The sequence below is a fragment of the Tupaia chinensis genome, unplaced genomic scaffold (assembly GCF_000334495.1).
Source record: "Tupaia chinensis unplaced genomic scaffold, TupChi_1.0 Scaffold000252_1, whole genome shotgun sequence".
NCBI classification, from domain to species: Eukaryota; Metazoa; Chordata; class Mammalia; order Scandentia; family Tupaiidae; genus Tupaia; species Tupaia belangeri.
Window position 1 is genome coordinate 2,730,312 of NW_006159732.1, and position 24,244 is coordinate 2,754,555.

Below are 24,244 nucleotides of genomic sequence, written 5' to 3' on the forward strand. Positions count from 1 at the left end.
ATATTATATATAACATATTATATGTTATATTTATGATATGTTATATAATATATATATAATATCCCTAATGAACAGAAATTAAAAATTTTAAACAAAATATGAGCAAACCAAATTCAATGACACATTAAGAGGTTCACTCAACATGATCAAGTGAGATCTACCTCTGGGATATAAGGATGATTCAACAGATGCAAATCTATAAATGTGGTATACTGCATTAACAGAATTAACAAAAAAATAGTCATTTCAATAGATGCAGAGGAAACATTTAACAAAATTTAAGTCTTTCATGATAAAAATTCTCAAATTAGGTATAGAATGAATGTACAAATAACGTTCAAGTATTACATACAAATCTACAGCTAACATCACACTTAACAGTGAAAAGTTGAAAGATGTTCCTCTAAGATTTATGAGACAAAAATGTCCACTTTTGCCACTTCTATTTAACATAGTATGGAAGTCCTAGACAGAGCAATCAGGAAAGAGAAAAAATAAAATAAAATATATGCAAATTGGAAAAGAAGATGTTAAACTGTCCCTGTTTACAGATGATATGATATAACTTGTGTGTAGAAAACTCCAAACATTACACACACACACACACACACACACACACAAACCTTTTACAGCTAATAAGTGAGTTTAGTAAAGTTGTAGGATACAAAACCAATAAACAAAATTAATAGCATTTCTACATACTAACAATGAATTATCTAAAAAAGAAATTTTAGAGCATCCTATTTATAACATTTAGGACATTAAATATTTAGAAATAAATTTAACTGAAGAGATAAAAGGACTGTATAATGAAACCTCTAAAATGATGATCAAATAAATTTAAGAAGATATAATAAGGAAAGCAATTCCATGATCATAAGTTGGAAGAATTAATATCATTTAAATGTCCATACTACCCAAAGCAATTTACAGATTCAGTGCAATCCATATACAAATTTCAATGACATTTTTCACAGAAATAGAAAAAAAATCCTAAAATTTATATAAAACTACAAAAGACCCGGGCAGATAAAGCAATCTTGAGCAAAAAGAATAAAGCTGGTAGCAAACACTATCTGACTTCAAAATATACTACAAAGTTATAGTGATAAAAACAGCATGATCCTGGCATTAAATATAGGCATAATGGATCAATTGAATAGAATGGAGGGTCCAAAAATATATCCCAATATATCCAAACATTTACGGCCAGTTGACTTTTGACAAAGGTGTCAAAATCACATAATAGGGAAGAGACAGTATCCTCAGTATATGATGTTGGGGCAACTGGATATCTACATGCAGAAGAATAAAATTAGACTCTCATCTCACACCATATACAATAATAAATTCAAAATAGATTGTAGATTTAAAAGTAAGACGCAAAACTGTAAAACCACTAGATGAAACCATATAGAAAATTCCATGACAATAATCTGGGCAATAATATTTTTAGCTATAATCCTAAAAGCAACAAAAGCAAAACCAGACAAATGGAATCACATCAAACTAAAAAATTTCTGCATGACAAAGGCAACTATCAGAGTGAAAATGAGAAAAAATATTAAAAAGCCATAAATCTGATTAGGGGTAATATCTAAAATACATAAGAAATTAAAACAAGTTAATAGCAGAGAACTAATAACTCAGTTTTTAAATGGCTAAAGAACTTGATTCTATATGTATATATATATATATTTTTTTTTAATTCGAGAGGTTCTCGCTATAGGGCATGTGCACTCGCCAGAAAGACAGAGAGAGACCGAGAGATAGAAAGCGAGAAATCACCCCCCAGGCGGGATGGCCACGCCGCAATCCCTTCTCTTCCATTCTCCTCTCGGGATCTTGGGCACGCACGCACACGCGCCCAGCGTGAGTTTAAGCCACCAGGTCCGGGATGTGAACCACGGCTGACTACATGGGAGTCCAGTGACACAGCCATTACACTGACTGCTGGTCCCTTGATTATATATTTCAAAAAAGGACATACAAATTATCAACAGACTTGGTGGGGAAAAAACCCTCTATATAACTAGTAATTAGGGAAATAAAAATTAAAACCACCGTGAGACATTACCTCATTCTTGTTAGATAAGCTATTATCAGAAAGATGAAAGATAACAAGTGTTGAAGATTCAAGGGAAAACCTTGCTCACTCTTGGTGTGAATGAAAATTGGTATTGCCATTATGAAATAAAATATGGAGGTTTCTGAAAAAAAATTTAAAAAAATAGATCTGGCTCAATAGCGTAGCAGTTAGCAGTGCACAGAGGAAACTGGATCTCACATGGCCCACCAGAGTTTGAGTCTCATCCCTGTCAGTTTTATACCATGTGTACCTGTGCATGCCCAGGATTTGAAAAGGATGAAGAATTTGAGAAAAATAAATATTTCATGTGAGCAGGGCTTGTTGGAGTCCTCACTCTCTCTTTCACTCATGTTCTAGCGCTCACCGTCACTCACTTTTCCCCTTCTCTCTCCCTCTGGCATAAAACAAACAAAATAATGAAAACTAGAACTATTATTTGGTCCAGTAACCCCAACACTGGGTATCCATCCAAAGGATATGAAATCAGTAGGCCAAAGAGAGAACTGCACTCTCATGTTTTTTGAATTATTCACAATTGCCAAGGTAAAAAAATCAACCTAAGTACCCATCAACAAATGAGTAAATAGAGTATATATACAGAATGTAATACTATTCAGCTTTAAAAAAAGAAGAAAATCTTGTCATTTGTGACAACATGTAAGAACCTGGGGACATCAAATTAAGTGAAATGTGCCAGGCAAAAGATAAATACCGCATGATTGCATTTAAATGTGAATCTTAAAAAAAATCAAACTTATAGAAACAGGGTATAATGCTGTACTAGGGGTGAGGGTGGGAGTAGAGTGAGGAGATGTTGGTCAAAAGATACAAAATTTTAGTTAGTGAAGAGAAATTAAATTAGTTTAAGAGAGCTATTGTACCTCATTGTGATTATAGTTAATAACAACATATTGATTTTTGAAAATTCCTAAGAATGTATACTTAAATTATTCTCCCCACAAAAAATTTTAAGTATATGAGGTGTTAATTAGTTTCAAGCCATTCCATAATGTGCACATATTTTGAAACATCATGTAGCATACTGGAAATATATGCAAATTTTAGTTTTCATTTAAATATTATTTAACTGTTTAAAAAGTAAAAAAAAAAAAAAACTGGTATCATCATCTTATGGACAAAATACATTTAATTACTCATCCTGATGGACTTTAAGATTCAGTGATGAATTTGTTCCTTTTCTAAAATGCAGGATAAGTTAATTTTTTTAGGTTTACTTCTTTTCATGAGAGAAGACGGAGAAAGTAAGCACCCTCAACAAGGTCTCATGCTGCAATCCTTCCCCTATCCTTTCTTAGCCAGCCAGTATTATGGGCATTTACATGCATGTACCTGATAGGAACAGATCAACCTGGGAACTGAACCCCCATCTTCCATATGCTTTCCAGCATTGCAGAGCTTTGTGTTGCTGTTACGCCACTGAGGCTGGGCCAATAGGTTCATTTTTATATAATATTTTACAGATTTATAGCCTACTGTCTGAAACCCTTGGAGCCTGATATATGAGATTCCAAACTTTGGGATTTGGAAATGCAATCTAGTGCATATGCCACATTTTGTGTAATGCCCCAACAACATTTAGGGCAGCTCCTGGCAATTAAATGCAGGAATATTTCTATAAAGAAACTGCAAGAAGCTTCTCATCAGTTGAGGTCAGATTTTGAATCAACTAGGTCAAGCGAGGTTTTATTTCAAAATAGATCATGAAAAAAAGTCTCAGTTTTAAGAGATTTTCAGATTTCAGTACTACAGATAAGGGATTATTGACTTGCAGTTGTAAAGTATAAACTGAACATTCAATCCCCCACAAATTAGAGTGGGGGCGAATCTTACATGGAATAAAGTAAAAGCCACAAATAATCAGATTTGGTCTTGAAAATCCTTTCGTATGCCCTCATAATGCCATTGATGTTATACTAAATCACTGTTTCCTCAGCTGAGTTCCAGAAGAAGGGATTGGTTCATATTTACTGGCCATGTTGAATAAAAGTGTGTACCTTTAGTCACTCACAATGCATTGAGATGATCCATTTATGATAAACACAAAAACTAAGAGACCTGTAGAGCCAGGTCTCTGACCTCATGCCCATTCTGCTAGAATATACTCTAATGGTTGGCAGAAAGGATCCCCTATTTAAAAAACAAAACAAAACAAACTTAGAAAAAACAACTTGTACCTATGTTTGTGTGAGTGTGTCTGTGTGTGTGTGAAGGCAATAAAATACAGTTGAAACTATGTTAAATGCCCTTTTAATTTGTCATTACTGTGAACATTTATTATGTTTATTATTCGTTTGCTTATTTTGAATTGATTTTGATTGGTAGATTATAACTTCAATGTATTTATGTCTATTTTTCTCTCTATTGCATCCCCAGAGCCAAGTATAAGACTTGTTTTCAATAAATATTTGTATATAAAGAGGCATCATTACATAACGTTTAAGAGCATGGAGTCTGTAGCTTAGCAGCCCAGGTTTGAAGGCCAAATCAGGCACCTCTAGCAGTAAGACCATAGGAGCAAACTCTGTACTTCAGAGTTTTCATCCAGAAAAATGGGAACAATGATACTTTCTGTGTCAATCTAGATGGACTGTTATACTCTAGTAACAAACTCCAGATCCCAGTGGTCTAAAGTAACAAAAGTTATTTGTTTGCTCGTTTTTTCTTGTTGTATTGCATGTTCATCATGGGTTGGTTGAACTCTGCCCTATATCAACATTGTCCTTATCCTGGGATCCAAATTGCCTAACCAGGCACTACCTGGTGCAATGCTAGTTTCCCTAACAAAAGGAAAAGAACATTCTTCAGGATTTTATATTGGTCATTAAATACTGTGTCACTTCTGCTTATGTATTTGGCATAATTAACCAGTACAGTCTAGGGAATACAATCTGGAATTGTGCCCTTAAGGTAGAGAGGTAGAAAGACACCTCTCTCATGGTTTACAAAGCACTTGAAAAAGTACCTGCACCTTACAATGCTAATTAGAATTTTTTTTAAGAATTATTTATTTAATTTAATTTATTATTATTATCTTTTATTTGAGCAGAGAGAGAAAGGGAAAGTGAGAAAGCAAGCTGCCAGGTTCAGGACCCAAACCATGGTCAGCCACATGGGAGTCCAGCATCTCAACCACCATGCCACCTGCTGGCCCTGCTAATTAGGTATGAGCTGCTGCCTTACCGTTATTATTATTAAACAGAGTTGATTCATATTTTCTGGAGGCCATTACAAAGTCATCTTTTGGGCATCTCCTTATTCAATTGAATTTAGCTAAATGTCCCATAGTTGTTTCATTGTTCTTCTTCAACAGTCAGTGTGTCAATGTTGTATTCCACAGTCCCTGCTCTATCTTTCGCACAGATGCAGGGCAGTTTGAAGAACACGCCCCCACCCCCAGCCTCACTTCTTTCAAGATGCCTTCTGCAGCCTAGTTGGATTGAGAAAGGCTAGCCCAGGAAAGTACTGCGAAGGGAAATGAACCCTAATAACTTCGAAGTGTTGAATTCTATGAAATGCCTGATCTAAATGTGTTTCATACAAAAATATTTATACTTTAAGCATAGCATGCAAACAGCAATCTGCATTTATTGGTTTCAGATGCCAATTTCCTCCAGCTCTGGTTCTCCTTTGTGTTATATAAACAAATCTCAACCATCTGGACCACAACAAGCCACACAGAAGTATGTGCTCACGCATCACAAAAGCATCAAATCAAAATACAATCTTACAGAATTCTGCCTAACTGAAAATTGGAGTGAATATCATTGCCCTCACAAAGCTGTTTAAAAAATGTAATGTAGGTGTTGGAACTTAGAATTTAAATAAGCTAGCAGAAACGATCACGTCAGAATACTTACCACTTTGCTAAATCAGAAAAATTTAACCAAAATATCATAATCTGTAGTATTACCTAAATTATGAGCAATCTAATTCAGCCCTCTCCAAATTACCTCGAAAAGTAAAAGGGCTAAGGAAAGGCGTCTCAAACATGTAGGAAATTAAAGAGCATATGGCAGCAAGACTCATTTACAACAGCGAGAAAGCCAAACAAAGTTAAAACACACACTTCATAATAATTGCAAGAAAGAGGTAAAACTCACTTTAATATTAAGATACAATGATTTAAAAGCAGGCTGTGCCAAAAAAAGAAAAGTCTCTGTCAAAACAAGTTAGATATGTAATCACCTACCCACCTGGACCTCTGAAATGAATGCTAAGCGTCATTTCTAATGTCTCATCTCCCTGATAGCTTCCGGCTGTTGAATGTACCTTCCCAAAGCCAAACATAAAAATAATTACTATGGCCAGCTCTGCCATGGCAAATACAAGGAGTGCTAGAAAGACTTCTGGCCTCTTCTACCTTGGCCTAAAAATAGCTCCTCACCAACCTGGCACAATATTTAAAAAGTCCACCCTTTGAGAAAAATAACCAGCATCAGACCTCCTGCCTCAGAGCCATGAAATCTGAGTGTTGTGGAGAGAATATCCTGAGGGAATGGAGGACATGATAAGCGATTTTATTAAGATAGCGGGGGTGGGGGGGAATGGAGGTCGAGGTAAGATTGTTTATAATAGTGCTAGGTCTTGAAAAGAAACATGTGGCAGTGAAAATGAGGTGCCCTGAGGTTCCCCAATCATCTTTTTCCTAGATCATGCCTCCTGGCTATTGTCAACTCATGTGGTAGCTGATTATCTTGCTTTGTTGTCCTTAACCTGGGTATATTTGATTAAATCAGATTATGCGATACCCTACAGACTCTTTACAAATTAGGACTATAAAAATCACGCCAAGGTAGACTTTCTGTTTGATTTAATAAGTATAATTATGTAGACACTGGCCAACGTTAAAATTCATTTCCTTAGCTATAAAAATGTGATCTAAATAATTTAAAATTAGTTTCATCTAACTAAATCTTATTTATTTTGCCTCACTGTTTTATCAAGGTCATTTTAAAATCCAAATGCTATTTCTCAAGCTTTTATGCACCAACTTTGTGTACAAGTTAAACAGGAATATTTTGTTATCGGTCATTCAATTGCAGATCAAAACGTCAAAATAGATGCGGGGAGAATCCTGTTAACTCTCCCTAAGCCTCTGTCTTTCCATGCCTCCCAATCTGGTCCAGTTGATTGGCCTCCTTGAGCAATACTCCTTAATGAGATTAGCACCTTCCTAGGTCTTACTATGTCGATAGACTAGGAAGTATTTAATCAGATGAGAATCAAAACCCCATTAAACCACTAAGAAAAATATTTCTAATTGTGAGATTGAGATAAATAGATGCTATAATGACAAAATATGGGCCCTTGTTTCATAGTTTATAGCAGGTGTACTTCTGAGGAAATTATTTGCCCCAAGTAAATTATAATCTATATTAAAACCTGGTTATAATCCAAAAACAAAATTCCTAGTTTTTTTCAAAGACACTGACATGTATCAGTCTCCTACTGTAAATAGACTGGTGATCACAGCATCGACGGTTCTAATCACATGTAAGTCCTCACATTTGCAGTTCTTTCAGCCCGTCATTTCAAATTGTTCAATTCAAAAATAATATTGCTATAAAAATATCTTGAAATGGTTTAAAATATTTCCTCATCCTCTGGGATAGTTTTTTTTCTGTGGCCATGAGGACTGTGACCAAATCAATAAAATCCAGAAATCATACCTCCAGTAACTGCACTCAGACAACAAAGTTTGGACTTCAGCAATTCACAGAAAGAGCTAAAGCTTGTGAAACAATAACCATAAATCCTACTCTCACATGTCATAAAGAGCCACTTACTTAAAAAAAAAAATCTTTTCCTCAAAATATGTCATCTTTATTTTACCACATAGTATAACAATGCGTATTTCCCATTAGGAATCCACATTCACAAAGCAGGGTTTGATTCATTCACATACTCTATTTAAAAGGTCAGTAAAAGCCAAAATGAACTTTAGAAAGATCTCCAATCAGAATATTTACTGCGATTTCCAAGGATATTTGTACTAAATTAAATTTGTTTCTTAAAACAGGAAGCCAGAAAAGGCTTAGACAGAGACAACCTCATTTCCCAAGCATTTCAAATCAAGAGGTTACTGTGGTCTTTTAAATTGTTTTAACACATGCACAGAATCACCACCTACCACAGTGTCAGTGAACAAAGGACTCAGATGGCCAACCAATTTACCTTCTCTAAAAACTGCTGCAGAACTTAGGTCACAGTTTAGGAAGCTATTTTTAGAACATTAATCAAACTGCAGGAGGGGTAGGTGTGAAAGAAAGCTTATGCTATTTTGAAAAGGCAATTGTGGTTTTGGCAAATGAGGGGAAAATAAAACTCTTAGAAATTTAAGACATCTGCTTCCTAGCTCAAGGGGTATCTCCTAAAAATCCATATTCTTAACATCACTTATTTTGTTAGATAGACCTACGAGTTGCAGAGAACTTTTTTCTTTTTTTTTAAAATTTATTTTATATAGTGATTGCATGTATAAAATAAATTTAACAAAAAGAAAACAAAAAAAAACAAAGAAAAAGAAGATTTCATTCAACACAGGCTCATCTACAACCTTGTCAAGTGTACCTCCAAAGTGAGCTGATAATAGAACAGACTTTTCTCATTCTGCTACACATGCCAAAAATAGAACCAACTAAACATTTTCCAAAACTTCGAAACAGCAACCAAAAATGAGCAATGGGAGTATGCTGAAATAATGCCACTTCTCCTCATGTTTCAGGGAAAGATGGGACTTCTTACCTTGCCGTCTTCTCCTTCGAACACTGACTGGTGAACATTGCACGCAAACAACGAGTTGGGGAGGTCATTGAAGTCAGTGATTGCTTGGAAGGCTTCTTCTGCAAAACACCGAGTGACAGCCCAGTCTCTGTCTATGCAGCACAGTAAGAAAAGTCCTCCATCTTCTGGGATATGGCCCTGCTGCCCGGGGCTCCTCATTCCAATGAAGTAGGATTCTCCCCTCATTCCTGAAGACACAAAGACAGAAGTGTGTTAGAATAGAAGAAATTCCATGAAACGTTTTTCAGGTCTCAGTTTAGAACCGTCTGGAACAGAGTAGGGACATATGATTAGGAAGAGAGACAGTGGTCACTGAAAGGGAAAAGACGCAGCAAATTCACAGAATCCTGTTGTTCTCTGAATCAGAACTTCCCACGTATGTCTGCTTCTGGGCAGGAACCCAGCCAGTGCTATGGTCAAAAACAATCAAAGGATAGGGATTAGAGACTACCATTGCTTCTACTATTAATGCCTATCATGTATGAGGGGCCTTCGAAAAGTTCATAGAAAAATAAAGTACAAGTTTTATTTTGTTGCAAAAACCAAATTACAATCCATGTATAGCTTATTACTCCCTTTTCTAGACACTGTTCTGAACGACTTACATGCATTAATGTATTTAATCTCGACAATAGTCTGTGAGGCTAATACCAATACTATTTTATTTTGCAGATGGGAAAACAGAGGAACAAAGCAATTAAGTAACTTTAACAAGGTCAATAACAGAATGGCAAGGCTAGGATTCAATCTCAGGGAGACAGGCACTACAGTTCACTCTCCTACCATAAAAATAAAGCAGCTTGAAATTACAGAAAGCCTACATGTAAGGAAATATGACCTACATTATCCTCTCCTGAATCCTGATTAACCCTGTTAATATTTTACCCACAATAACACAGACACACACTCCACATAAATCTTCTCTTTTGCTTAGAATAATTACTTCAAGACATTCAAGAACCAGATCCCTATCTTGAAAAACCAGTACTATCTGGGTTGTTCCATGGTACATAGTTCTCCCTCCCTCCTAGTTCCCATGAAGCTTTCCGGCATTAACTTCATCTATCTGGGTTCAATCTCCTATTCTTTCTCACCCCTTACATTCATAATTTAACCCAACTGCAGAGTTTTTCTTTCTTTTTTTGGGGGGGGGAGGGGAGGGAGAGGTTTTTGCAATACGGCGCATGAGCTTGCCAGAAAGACAGAGAGAGACAGAAAGACAGAAAGCGAGAAATCACTCCCCCAGGGGGGATGGCCACACCACAATCCATTCTTCTCTATTCTCCCCTTGAGATCTTGGGCACACACACACACACACGTGTCTGGCATGAGTTTAAGCCACCGGGTCTGGGACTTGAACCTCAGTCGACTACATGGGAGTCCAGCAACATAGCCATTACTCCAACTGCTGGTCCCAGAGTTTTTCTATTTTTTGATATTGGTACATAATTCAGTGGATTTAGTCAGTCTCCCCATATACTCAAGGATGATATCTACTTTATTCTTTTGTATCTATTTCTATTTTCACATGTATAGTACAACTCTGCTCAAAGCTCAGTAGTTGAAGGCCCGGAAGGTGAAATAATTGAACCATGCTTACAGAGGGAAGACTGACAGTTATGATGTGCCCGCTCAATCGTATTCATAAACTCCATCTCTTCAGTCTCTGAATCACAAAACCACAGAGTTAAAGAACATTAAGACAGGGACCATAAAACCTATCTGTCATAACGAAGTTTAGGTAGACAACAAATTCAGGAGCCCAGGCAAGATATGGGGGTTTCTGCCTATAATTGTCTTGACAGAAACTTTTGAAAGAAACCCTATGACAGAAATCATTTAAAAATGTTTTTTTTCTCAAATGAGGACAGGATTAAAACTGAATTACAATTGATACTTAATATCTGTATTTCATGCTACTTGATTATTCCAACTTCATTATCAAAAGATATTCTTTTAATACATTGAAAAATAAGTATTTTGATGTTCTCAGTAATTTTTTTAACTATTAAAATCATTAGTACTCTGGGTATGTGCACTCTACTGAGAAAGAGAGAAGAGGAAAGAGAGAAATCACTCCAAAGGGAAGATGGCCATGACCACAATCCATTCTTCTCTATTCTCCTCTTGGGATTTTGGGCACATGTGCATGCACGGAACAGCCAGGTTCAGACTCAAACCACAGAGTTGGTCATGCGGGATCCAGCACCTTAACCACCATGCCACTTGCTGCCCCTATTTGAAAATTTTTAAATGAATCAAAACTCATCCCCAAATGTGTTTAGATACGTTGTGAGAATGTTTCTATTATTACTTTTTTCAAAAAGAAACTAAAATCAATTGCTGAACAAATTGATTAAACAGACCTAATATTAAACCTCACTCAGGACTCATTTTAATCTAGTCAAATTGCCTTAACTTCTCTTCTGAGCTATAGCAATATGATTATCTTCCAAAGACTTTATTTTAAGCTCATTACTTTCACTAAAGATTTAAAGGGCGAATGCATTTTTGGCAAACAACTCTTCTGCTTATATGGAGAAATATTTCAGCAGCCAGAGCTTTGAACAAAAGCATCCTAATTTCTGTTTCCAGCTCCATTACTTACTCTCATAATTTGGGAAAGTCAAATGATAATCCCATGACTCAGTTTATCCTTATAAAATGAATAAACAGACATCTACCTATCTCTCTCAGCAGAATAAGGGGAAGCAGGGGAATCAACAGGAATGGAAGAAGTGATCTAAATCAGTATTAACCACCACACAAAGGGATATGTAGTGTGAAATTCTACAAATTGATATCACTGATAATCTCAGAGCATGGCCATTATGCTTTAGCCTCACTACTAACCCTTAGTAAATGTAAACAAACAGAAACACAGGGAAACTGAAGATTACAGAGTGAAAGAACCACCTGATAAGGAAACATAAAGGCCCCACAGCCCAAGTTAACAGGTTAGCAGGTTTGTCTTTTTAAAATTATTTTCAAACCTCTTAACTCTTATTAAAAAAAAAAAAAGAAGAAGAAGAAGAAAAGAAGAAAAACTATGAGGCAGACACTGTTTGCAAACATGAGAAGATCTGCGTGTTATCCTTATTTCTGAAGCTAAGGCTGGTCATCCAAAAGAGCAGAGCTGCCTTCAGCTTAGAGGCAACTCTTCCGAAGGGCTTCTCAGCCTCACCCACTGCCCAGGACCATGATGCTTCCCCTCTGAGCTCCCTGAACACCCAACACAGTCTTTTCTCTTGAAATCATTCTCCACTATGACTATTGCTTTACTGGTGTATGTCTCAACCCACTCTGGTATTTCTTTTTTCTTTTTTTTTTTTTTTTTTTTTTAGGTAATGTCTCACTGTTGCAACTCTCCTACCTTGGCCTCCCTTATACAGGTACACATCACCATCCTCAGCTCTTTTTCAGACAGGGTTTCACCCTATGTTGCCAAAGTCAGTCTCAAGCTCATGATCCTCCTGCTTTAGTCTCCCTATTCGCTGGGATAAGAAGTGAATACCACCTGTTGGCCTTTAGGTTGGACTGGGAATTGAGCCAGGGCCTCCCATGTGGATACCACTGTGGCTAGGTGCAGACTGATATTTTTTTCTTTTTCTTTTAAAGCTTATTTATTTACTATTTTTATTTTATGAGGGAGACATACACCCCCCAATAGTTTTGTTGCAACTGCCAATTCCTACCCCCAGTCCACACTGGCTCATGGGCATGAATATGCCCAGTGTATTCAGAGATGCCTTTCAACCTGAACCCAGAAGTTTCCCATTTCGGTCAGTGTTGCAAAGTCATTTCACCACTGTGCCATCACTTGGTCTCCCACATTGCTATATCTTGAGAGCAGAGACTGAATTATTTTCCTCCATGTATCTGCAGCTAAATAAAGACAGACCTGAAAATGATATTTGGCTAAATTAATGAAGCATGTAAAGAGGAGTCAGTTTAAGGAAACAGACAAGAAAATGGATTATAATGACCAACTTAAAATGTACACACCAGTCACACACTACTTATTTCAAATGTATAAACTAATAATATAAACAATTCTTTCATTTAAACTAAAGGCTAATTGATGAAGTATGTTTTTATAAATGAAAGGTAGCAAGAATCACTCAAAGGATTCCTACAACTAATTTTTTAAAAATATGAAATATAACAAAAACAACATTTATGTTTTTTGATTATATGAATTCACAGACAAAGACACGGAAAATTCAGAAAGGTATAAAGAATAAAAGTATGCTATTCTGAGAAACATTTTGGTATATTTAGTTCCAGTAATTTTTCACATGTAAAAATTTTAAACAAAATCAGGGATCTTAGTGTTGAGTAGCTAACTTCTTTCTCACAACATTAATGTAATTAAGAGCAGTTCCCTACTGTGTCATTATCTATTTTTTGAAAACATTAATTTTAATAGCCATATCCTATCCCAGTGTATGGATCTGTCATAATTAATTTAGCTATTCTTCTCTCTCCTCTTTGACATTTGGAAAACATAAATTTCTACCACTGCATGAATCTGGAAAAGAAAAACTACTATTCATTATAAAAATATAAACCATTCCATGAAAGAATCTTGAAACTTATTTAGATGCAGAAAAGTTAAATTTTTTTTTTTGGAGCGTTTTTTGCTACAGGGCACATGCGCTCGCCAGAAAGACAGAAAGAGACAGAGAGACAGAAAGCGAGAAATCACCCCCAAGGGGGGATGGTCATGCCACAATCCCTTCTCCTCCATTCTCCTTTCGGGATCTTGGGCATGCATTCAAATGGCGTGAGTTTAAGACGCCAGGTCCAGGACTTGAACCGCGGTTGACTACATGGGAGTCCAGAGACATAGCCATTATGCTAACTGCTGGTCCCAAGATAAATCTTTATAATAGACCAAAAGGAGCTGCAGGGGAGTGCCGTGGTATGGTCCTTTGCTGTAGTAGGGGGTCTTCTGGGTCGTGGGGTTTTTCTGTCGGCAAAATAAATACCTTGGCCCTTGTCTACCTTACAGGTCTACTGAAGCCTCCAACATATTATGTGGATAAAAGCTATTATTACTAGAGGAATCTGGCACTACAGAGTGGTTGGTAACAACTGTTATGTGTGTAAAAGAATTACAAATTTTCAGGGTATGTCCATGAGGGTTAAGTCCATATCATAACAATGAGAAACAACTAGCAGTCTTGTTTGAATATTTGATATGAATCTGGTTGGAGACCCCATTAAGAGGGAAACATACATACAAGACCCAAAGAAAGTAATTAAAAAAAAAAAAAAAACCTGCCCCTACCGCCCAATACCACCAACTGCAAAATGACAGTTTATTAAAAAAATATTACAAAGTTAGTGAGAATGGAAATATAAATCATTGAATTCACTCATTTTAATAGAGGAGGAATCCCGAAATGAGGAGGATTTGCAACTATTTCATTACTTTGCAAAAATGAAATGTACACGTGAAAATAACTTTCATCAAGATCTTCAAATAACCTGAGAGTTTTTATTAGTTAAAGATTAAAAGACCTAAAATTAAGACAACATGCATCCTACTCTGAAGTCTAGCCACCGAAAGTGCAGATACCTGTTCAACATCGAAGTACCCACTGAATAAATGTTTGGTATGAATAGTGAATAAAATGCCTTCCCCTCATCTATTAAAGAGACATTGCTGTTTTCCCATGAAAGAGCTTAATCTTTCCCAAACTCCCTAATTTCATTCTTAAGAAACATTTGTATGATATGGTTAAAACTAGAGGAAGAGACCTCTGAGAGACATCTAGTTCTGTTGGATATCATTATTATCACTGAGTTATGAATGGACATAAGATTCAGATTTCTGAACCACAGAATCCTAAAAAAATAAATCTACCTTGGGGTAATGGTTACATCACTGGACTCCCATGTAGTCTACCATAATTTGAGTCCTGGACCAGGTGGCTTAAATTCATGCTGGGTTCATGTGCATGTGTCCCAAGGTCTTGAGAGGAGAATGGAGGAGAAGGGACTGTGGCAGGGTCGTTGAATTGACCCTGGGATGGGGTGATTTCTCACTTTCTGTCTCTCTGTCTCTTGGTAAGTGCATGTGCCCTATAGCAAAAATATCTCTCAAAGAAAAAAAAGAAAAAGAAATGAAACAAAGAAAGAAAAAATGTAAAGAAAAGAGAAGAAGGAAAATGGAATATATCTCATGAGAATGGGGAGTTATGTATTTGTCCATAGAATTCCACTCTAAAAAGCCTTAAACGGGATATAAAAGTAGGGGTCTTGACAAGGACAACCACTCAATAGTATGAAGTGTGACCTATAAATAAATGTCACCTGGAAGGAGTGAGCTGATAATGATCTCATCTTGAGTCCCCTCAACATGAAGAGAACATCAGGACCCATTATGGGCATGGCCTACTATAGAAACACTGAAATTCTTTCCAAATGAATTTCCCATTTTTATAGAGGAGCTCTATATCATCCTTCTAAGAGAAAATGGCACAAGAAGAAATAGCACTTGGAAGAACAGGAAATATCTTTAGTAAAATTACAGTTGCCTTCCAATTCTGAAAAAGGAAATCAGATTCTGTGTATGTCACTGAGGGAGCAGAATTTGAATCAAGGAGAAAACATTTAATTTAATAGCAGGGACTACAAAATAAAATAAGATGGTTTGCAGCACCGTTTGAAAACACTCTTGGCCAAGAAAGCTCGAGAACCTGGACTACAGTTACGTCTCACCTGTTTCTGAACTTTAAACTCTGCTAAATCTATAATTTTCCCAAGTAAATGTTGTAACCCCTCCAAATCACCTATCACCCCACCTTGTGTTGTATTACAAAAACACACTGACTCTGAAGCTTAGGATGGAGTTGTCATGCTTCCCTTCTCTACCTGTATCCTAGGAAAGCATTTGACTACACTCTCCAAGTTGTTTAATCCCCATTCTATATGACATTCTGTTATCTTGCATAGACCAGTCTAAATTCTTGGCAAACATCTGATGTAATACCCCTTCTCATTTGCAGGTTTTGCCTTTAAAACTTGTCTAAATCTTGTGAGTCAAGGCTATGTAAATCTGTATCACCTAGGTTATGACTCTTTATTTTTTTGAGAGGTTTTTTCACTATAGGGCACGTGCACTCGCCAGACAGACAGAGACAGAGAGACAGAAAGCGAGAAATCACCCCCCAGGGGGCATGGTCACGCTGCAATCCCTTCTCCTCCATTCTCCTCTTGGGATCTTGGGCATGCATGCACACGCACCCGGCGTGAGTTCTAAGCCACCGGGTCCAGGACATGAACCGCAGTCGACTATGGGAATCCAGCAACATAGCCATTACGCTAACTGCTGGTTCCCTATGACTCTTTTTTAAAAAAAATTTGCTATAGGCAAGTGTGCTCTCTGGAGAGAGACAGAAAAAGAGTGAAGAGGAAAGAGAAAGGATCTCTTAGGAGGATGGCTATCCCCTCTCTTCCATTCCCTTCTCAGGATTTTGGGCACTCGCATACATGCACCCAGTGTGTTTCTCAAGCTGCAGGGCGGCGTGGCCATCCCCCCTGGGGGGTGATTTCCTGCTTTCTATCTCTCTGTCTCTCTCTGTCTGTCTGGCGAGCGCACGCGCCCTATAGCAAAAACCTCTCCAAAAAAAATAAACTCTTTTGTTTTATCAAATTTTGTTCCCTGTTCCTTTAAGGAGCAACAGAGTCATGGATCTTTAAAAAATATGGATTAAAATAGAATGTCCTGCCTTATGTCTTAGTAAGCTCTTTATACTGGTAATATCCAGTGAGGAAGCTCCATATCGCAGGTTCTATCTACATAGCGGGATATTATAGAGGGAATTCAGTGAACAAGGAGGTAGTTGGCTCCTTTAAGGTCTCTTCTCATATTGAGATTTTTATTACTATAATTAGAAGACAATGCACAAGAAAACAGGTATGTCTATAAGCTTAAAGGTGCTCAAAAAATTTGAACTTAGTACCTTTAACAAAAATTTTCTCCATTATTTAAACCTTTCCTTTGGAGGCTTATAATTCAACCTGCTTATATTTTTCCTCTTCCTGTTACTAAAACTAGTAATATCTTTTTTTTTAAATAGGTTTTGCCTTAAGGCACGTGAGCTCACCTGAGAAAGGAAGAGAGAGAAACAGTGAGAGGGAAAGTGAGAAATCATTCCCCAAACATGGGGTTTGGCCATGTGTCAATCCCTTCTCCTTCATTCTCCTCCCAGGATTTTGGGCACGCACACACACATGCCTGGAGGGAGTTTCAAGTCACTGGGTCTGGGACTCAAACCACGATCAGCCATTTGGGAATTCAGTGACGTAACTGCTATGCCACCTGCTGGCCCCTCAAACTAGTAATATCTCTGATTGAGTCAATATACAGAATATTCTGGATGGGAAAAATTATTTTGTATGCTGCAATAATATACAGTGAATAAATGTAAAATAAATAAATGAAATTTAAAATAATAAATAAATAATTCTAAAGAGAAGAAATCATGAGAAAAGGAGAAAAATATGCAAGCCATACAAAAAAACAAATTAAGTTCATTTATTTATTGTTTTTAGTCAAAAAGAATGTTAAAGTTTCATCTCACTTGCTCTTAAAATTAAGAACAGGAATATAAAACTTTCTGCAATAGGGTAACACATAAAAATATATACTTCAATTTCATGCTATGATCTACTGAGGAAGACAAATAAGGAACTAGGATAAATGGAAACAATTAATGAATAATTCATTTGGACTTCAGGTTCAATTTTAATTGCAAAACAAGTAAATGGGTTCTGGAAGATTTGTTAGATTGGAAGAACTTAAAGATGATGGTGTCAGGTGGAATACTGATACAAACTGAGAAAAGACTGCGGCACAGCAGTAAAATGCAATGCTTTGGGAGGCAATTCCATGTGGTAGGGCTCTCAGTTCAAGACCAAAAGTGTCCCTAAGTATGTAGGCACGTGCTTGCCTGTGAATCAGGACTGACTAGAAATTGAGGGTGAGTTGTGGCATTGAGACCCTATTAATGATGCTGTCTCACTCTTTCTCTCTCTCTCCCATTTCCTCTGTCTCTCTTACTCTTGGAAGAAATAAATCAAACTTTTAAAAAATGGGGATGAAATTTTACATTAATAAGTAGTAGAAGGCCAGCCTCATAGCCTAGGGGTTAAGAGAGCCAGATCCCCATGGCCATTGAATTCTGGCCCCAGTGGCTTGATAAACACGCCTGACATGTATGCATGCAGGCACACAACCCTACTGGACAGAGGAATGGAGGAGAAAAGATTGCATGTGACAACACCCCATTAGGTGGTAACTTCTCTCTCCTCTCTCCTCTCTCTGTTAAGTGCACAGACCAATGGCAATTTAAAAATGTTGCACACTAAAAAAAATGCGTTATAGCTATTTTTAAGTTAAATATAAGTTTAAATAAATCCAGCTCAATTTTTTTTTGAGAGAGTGATTTTTGCTATAGGGCGTGCACACTTGCCAGAGAGACAGAAAATGAGAAATCACCCCCAGGGGGAATGGCCACAATGCCATTCTTTCTCCTCTATTCTCCTCTTGGAATTTTGGGCATGCTCACACATGTGCCTGGCATGAGTTTTAAGCCGTCCAATCCAAGACTCCAACTGTGTAATGGTATAACCATTGCACCATCTGCTCATCCCCAGTTCAATTTTTTTAAAAACTAGAAACCTAAAGCTTTCAGTGTTTAAGATTCCTTCAGCTCTAAAATTAAAATTTCTCTAATTATATCTGAGACAAAATTAGATCCTTAGAAAAATTTTATATGAATAATAACAATAATTGAACAATGAAGTCATAACTGACTTTCTTTTTGATCTGGCTCTGTAGGTGAGGTTCTTTTGATTTACTTTTTTGTATTTTAATGCCTAGCTCCTCTTAGGGCTAAGATAAGCCTTTTGCTCATTTTTGCCCATCTTACAGGGAGACTGAAGTGTAATATTAGTAACAACAAACCATGACAGACATCCTGAGATACAAAGGAGAAACATGATATTCTTAGGCTGTGCTCCATAGAAACCCATTAAGGGCTCTTTCTGAAATATAATGGGACCTATTTAATTCAGCTGCAGAGTTTTCACACCTGCTGAGCTGTGTGAACCTCAAGCTATTCTTGATACCATTTGGGGTGGTCTTGAAAGAATCAAGAGCATGCAGGTTTCAGCTCATGGTTTTCAAATGAAATTATCTACATTCCTTATTCATGTTCCCTTCAGGACACCTTCTGGAACCACTGCTCTACCTGGGAGCTCCCACTGGACAATAAATCAATTAACTGAATGCCCCAAGGTGGCAGCAGATTATCAATTTTTATGAAGTTTAAAAAAAGAAAAAAAGTAAATAGTTTGTATCTCCCTTTGCACTAGAGTCTACAGTAGAGATTGGATTACAAATGTGTCCATCATGATGTCTATAAACTTGGAGGGCTTTAATGCTCATGGTCTCCCGAAGGATTTGCAGATTCTGTGTATTTTTCCAATGGACATAGTAAAAGAGGAAAGACGACTCTTAAATTTATCCAGAATCAGATGAAACAAGCAGAAAGGGTATCTGACTCCATTCCCACAGACTTAACTGACAGCATCAAGAAATCGCATTTCAGGGACGAGCAGTTAGCATAATAGCTATGTCACTGAACTCCCATGTAGCCGACCGTGGTTCAATATCCAGACCTGGTGGCTTAAGCTCACGCTGGGCGCGTGTGCATACGTGCCCAAGATCGCGAGTCGAGAGTGGAGGAAAAGAGATTGTGGCATGGCCATCCCCCCTGGGGGGTGATTTCTCACATTCTATCTCTCTGTCTCTCTGTGTCTTTCTGGTGAACGCACATGCCCTATAGCAAAAACCTCTCCCCCCCGCCCAAAGAAAGAAAGAAAGAAAGAAAGAGAAAGAAAGAAATCACGTTTCAAACACTTACATTACAAGAAAGTCAGATAGTGGAAACAATGTCTTTAATTTTAAGGGGAGTGCAAGGGTGAGAGAGATGCTCTTAAAGATAGAAAATATCTATTTTTTAAAAAGAATACCTATAACGAACTTCTGAGTTAGTTCTTAAAAAAATGAAACAATATTGGTGTACACCCCCAAAACTGAAGAAGTTCGGTTACTGTTTTAGGCAACATCACATCAGGGAACAAGTAGTAAGCTCAACCGGATCATTTGAAAAGAAATTAATGAAGGGACCATTTGCAAAGCTGTGGTCAGAGTACATGGAAACCATAACAGATAGTGCAAAATTATGGTGGGCTAGCACCAGTCCTAGGCCTGAATGCGATGAAAAGAGGTATGGGGCTTCCAGATCCAGAGGAGATTCTGGAGAATCCACAGAGAAGAGGGAAATGTGGAGAGGGCCCCCTGACAGATCTTTCATTAAGAGGCGTCTTGATCTAAATAGCACCATTAAGAGGATGCCAGAGGAAAAAGTATCCTATCTTACTCTCTTTCTTTGTACTTCCCACTGGTCAAGCCCAACCGGAAACCAGCAGATGAAGGAGCCACTGATATGGAGCGAATGGGTCAGCCTTAGGCCCAGTAGAGAAAGGTAGAAAGAGACTTCCCGTGACCAAATGAAGACATAAATGGGTATCAGTCTAAATGGTCCATGGGTTAATTTCAATAGATCTTAAACTTTTATTTTTTTACTTTTTAAATTATTTTATTTATCTTCATTGATTTATTTTTAATTTGATCAGAGAGGGACAGAGAGAGAAAGACAGGGAAAGTGAAAAAAAAGCCGCCAGTTGAGGTCGGCCCCCAACAGACTTTAACATTTAGAAATTTAAAGTTGGGTCATTTGTAAATTGACAGCTCAAGTCAGGGTTTGTATAACATACTTGAAGATTCAGTATCTACTCAGCCATAAGAAATAACAAGACCCTAGCATTTGAGAGAAAGTGGTCAAATATGGAGGATCTATGACTGAGTGAAGCAAGCCAGGATAGGAAAGGATCTAGGGCGGAGTGAAGAAGGCAAGAATAGGAAAGAAAGCCATTGTATGTATCCACTTAATATATACCGACTATCCGTACTTTATGGTAGAAGTCAAAATACTGGAGGGCATAAAAGCAGTGAAAATAGTTATGGATGCTGAAGACAGTGTGGAAGGACCGGAAGGAGAAGGGAAGAGTATAGAGAAGGATAGTAAGAGAGGTATGACATGTGTGGGACACAAAAATGGTTCATTACCTATTTATGATAGTATGGATAGTATCCGCAACTGGACTGGCCTGAGAAATATTTCATGTTGAGTAAATTCTTTATATAAGCCATATGATACACAGTGATTGAATGTTTAAAAAAATAATGAGACTAAATAATAATAATAATAATCTAAAAAAATGAAAAACATAAGTTATCCAAATACTGAAAGTCTGTTGATTTAAAATATTGAAATGTCCATCTCATTGTATGTGACAGTAAATAGTAGAGAGGAAAAACAAACAAACAAAGATTCACCATCTCTGAATGCATTTTTCTTAGGAACAAAAGGGTGAAGGAAAAGTTAGCATCTCTCCAGGTTGTAGAGGATGTCCCCACCACTATGAAGGATGCCACAGGAACCCCACCTGGAGGCAGAAGGACCACATTATTGCTTAGAATAAGCTTAGAGAAAGTCCAAAGCCTCTGGATGAGTCAGGCAATTATATGCAAAATAACTTTTCACAGGAGGACAACACTTCAAAAGTGAGCAGCAAAGCAGGTGAAGGTTGCCATGGTAGCCCAAGTAAGATTTATCCATTTTTCACCTTCAGCTTTCAGAAGGGGCATGGAGTGCTGGGGAGAGGGTGCAAAGGAAAAACAAAGCAGGGCATGAGAGAGACTGCAGCTTTGAGAAAAATCCAGCCAAGAAGGGGCTGAGTTATTCAGAACTCCTAATAGCAAAGGAAAAAAGACTGCCTGGGGAGTAGAGAGCTGGTCAGAGCTCACTAGGAGGCCAAGGAGGCAGGTTACAGTCCCTTGGAGAAGATTAACAGATAATGAACAACTTGAAGGTAAGATCTTTTTAATAAAAGGGGGAGACAAAAGAGGAAGAGAGACAGAAATATCCCTATCTCAGTGCCTACTGTAAAGCATGCTATTTTTCCCCCTTAAGTATGGCTAAATGTTCATGTCATTTCCACATTAAAAAAAAAAAAGTCTTCTAAAACTCCCTAGGATCTATCTAATCAAATTGTTCTTCAGCCCAGCAAACCAGGATATCCACAAGATGCTAGCCTTCTTATCTGAATTTATTTACTGCCTCATCAGTGCTAAAAAAAAATCACACCAGCATCCAATTTCAGCTCTGTCAATAATGATAATAACAAGAGCAGCAGTAGTGAACAACGAATGAGAGTCTACTTTGTTCTAGGGGTTTCATCTGTAGCAATCTTATACACAGCTATGCAGTTTTGACCAATGACTCAAGCTTTTCTCAAGTCTAAGCCTTTCTGTTGCTACACTCCAGCCCCGCCAATCAACATTGTACCTAGCTTGAAAGCCACTTGAGGATCACTGCCTTCATATCCCCTCTGAGCCTGACTGCTAGTCTCACGTCTGACTGTACCTCTTAGGACACTTACTTTGGCCTCTCTTTACACTTGTATTTTATTACCTTTCATTCAATGTTGAGTTCAAAAGGGGTGTCCGACCCACCTGTCTAACCCCTGCAGCTGCTAAACAGGACCTTACACTTAGAAGATAACCTCTGACTTTTCTTGAATTCAGTGGAATTCAAGGAGTTCTAAATATGACTTAGCTTTCTAACATGCAAGCTGGGTGACTCTGGGCAAGACAATCTCTATTCAATTTTCTCACTTATAGAATAGGGATAACAGAAGTGTTTGCTTAGCAGTGCTGTTTTGAAGATTTAATAGCTACTACATGTGAGACATTTAGAGCAATGACTGGGATGCACCCTGAGTGTGCAATAAATGTTAACTATTATTAGTATTGATCAGCTCAGTTCTCAACAGAGCAACTCTATAATTGTCTGTCACATGACACAGCCGTTCTTTTCTTCCCAGAGTCATGGTCTGTTTTTACGTGAGGCAATGGAGTATAATGCTAAAATGAAGACACTGGAGTTGGTCTGTTGGGTCTGAATCCTGGCATTGCTACTTTCTGGCTTTGTGATCTTGAATATGTCACTGAACATCCCTGATCACTATATACAGTGTGACTCCATAACGGTACTGACTTCATGGAGTTGTTACATACATTAAATGTCACTTTCCTTAGCATTCTTCTTCCTTTCCCTCCCCACTCAAAAATCTTCCAAATTTTTTTGAGACCAGCAGTTGACATAATGGCTATGTCGCTGGATTCCCATGTAGTAGACCATGGTTGGAGTCCCAGACCCAGTGGCTTAAACTAACACTGGGCGTGTGTGCATGCATGCCCAAGATCCCAGGAAGAGAATGGAGGAGAATGGAGAAGAAGGGATTGCAGCATGGCCAACACCCCTGGGGGGTGGGGGGTGATTTCTCACTTTCTATCTCTCTGTCTTTCTGGCGAGTACACACGCCCTATACCAAAAACCTCTCCAAAAAGAAAAAAAAAATCTTCCAAATTTCCACTAAGTGCTCTATTTTTCAGCTGTTTAGAAGAGACTGTGCTTCCACAGTGTGAAATACAAGAGCTTTAAAAATAAGACAGGCCAGGATTCAGCTTCTCAGTCTTTGCTGTCAGTTGGGAGAAGAACTGATAGTTGTATTTGGCTCTGGAGTCTAGATTTGAATACACACACACACACACACACACACATACATATACGTACATATATATACACATGTATATTTTATATATATAAATAAAATATATAAATAAAATAACACATTTACTATGTGATTTTTAGGCAAGTTAATTTCACTTGCTAAGCCTCGGTTTTCACAACTATAAATTGAGACTATTGCAAAGTCCAAACGAATTTAGACAAGGGTAGGTATACCGCAGTGGTTAAGAGAGCTGGATCCTATATGACCCACTGCACAGTTGGAGTCCAGGTCTCAGTGACTTGAAAAAGATGCTGGACACATATGTGCACATGCCCAAAATCCCAATGGGATGGAGGATAGTGTGTGGATGACCATGCCCTATTGTGATGAGATTTATTTTCCCCTTCTCTCTCCCTTTTGCTTTCTCCCTATCTTTTATCTCTGACTGGTAACCACATGCACTCCTTGGAAACTAAAAAAATTTAAAAAAGAAAGAAATTTAGTCCAGATCACAGACACTGTTGCATAATCTCTCATGAAATGTTAGCATTTGCTAAAATCACTTGCTTGCACATGTTAATCTGACAGCCAATTACATGTTTGACTACTCATCTCTCCGTCTGTAACTGTTTT

General features: G+C 37.5%; 1 protein-coding gene across 1 annotated transcript in view; it reads right to left on the reverse strand.

Moving 5' to 3' along the window:
- RCAN2 (regulator of calcineurin 2) overlaps window positions 1-24,244 on the reverse strand; it is a 304,665-nt gene that overhangs the window by 269,835 nt on the left and 10,586 nt on the right. Inside the window, exon 2 of the mRNA XM_006149077.3 lies at window positions 8,855-9,081. Within this exon, the coding sequence (XP_006149139.1) occupies window positions 8,855-9,079 (225 nt within the window). The 5' untranslated portion in view covers window positions 9,080-9,081. The remainder of the gene's footprint in view (window positions 1-8,854; window positions 9,082-24,244) is intronic.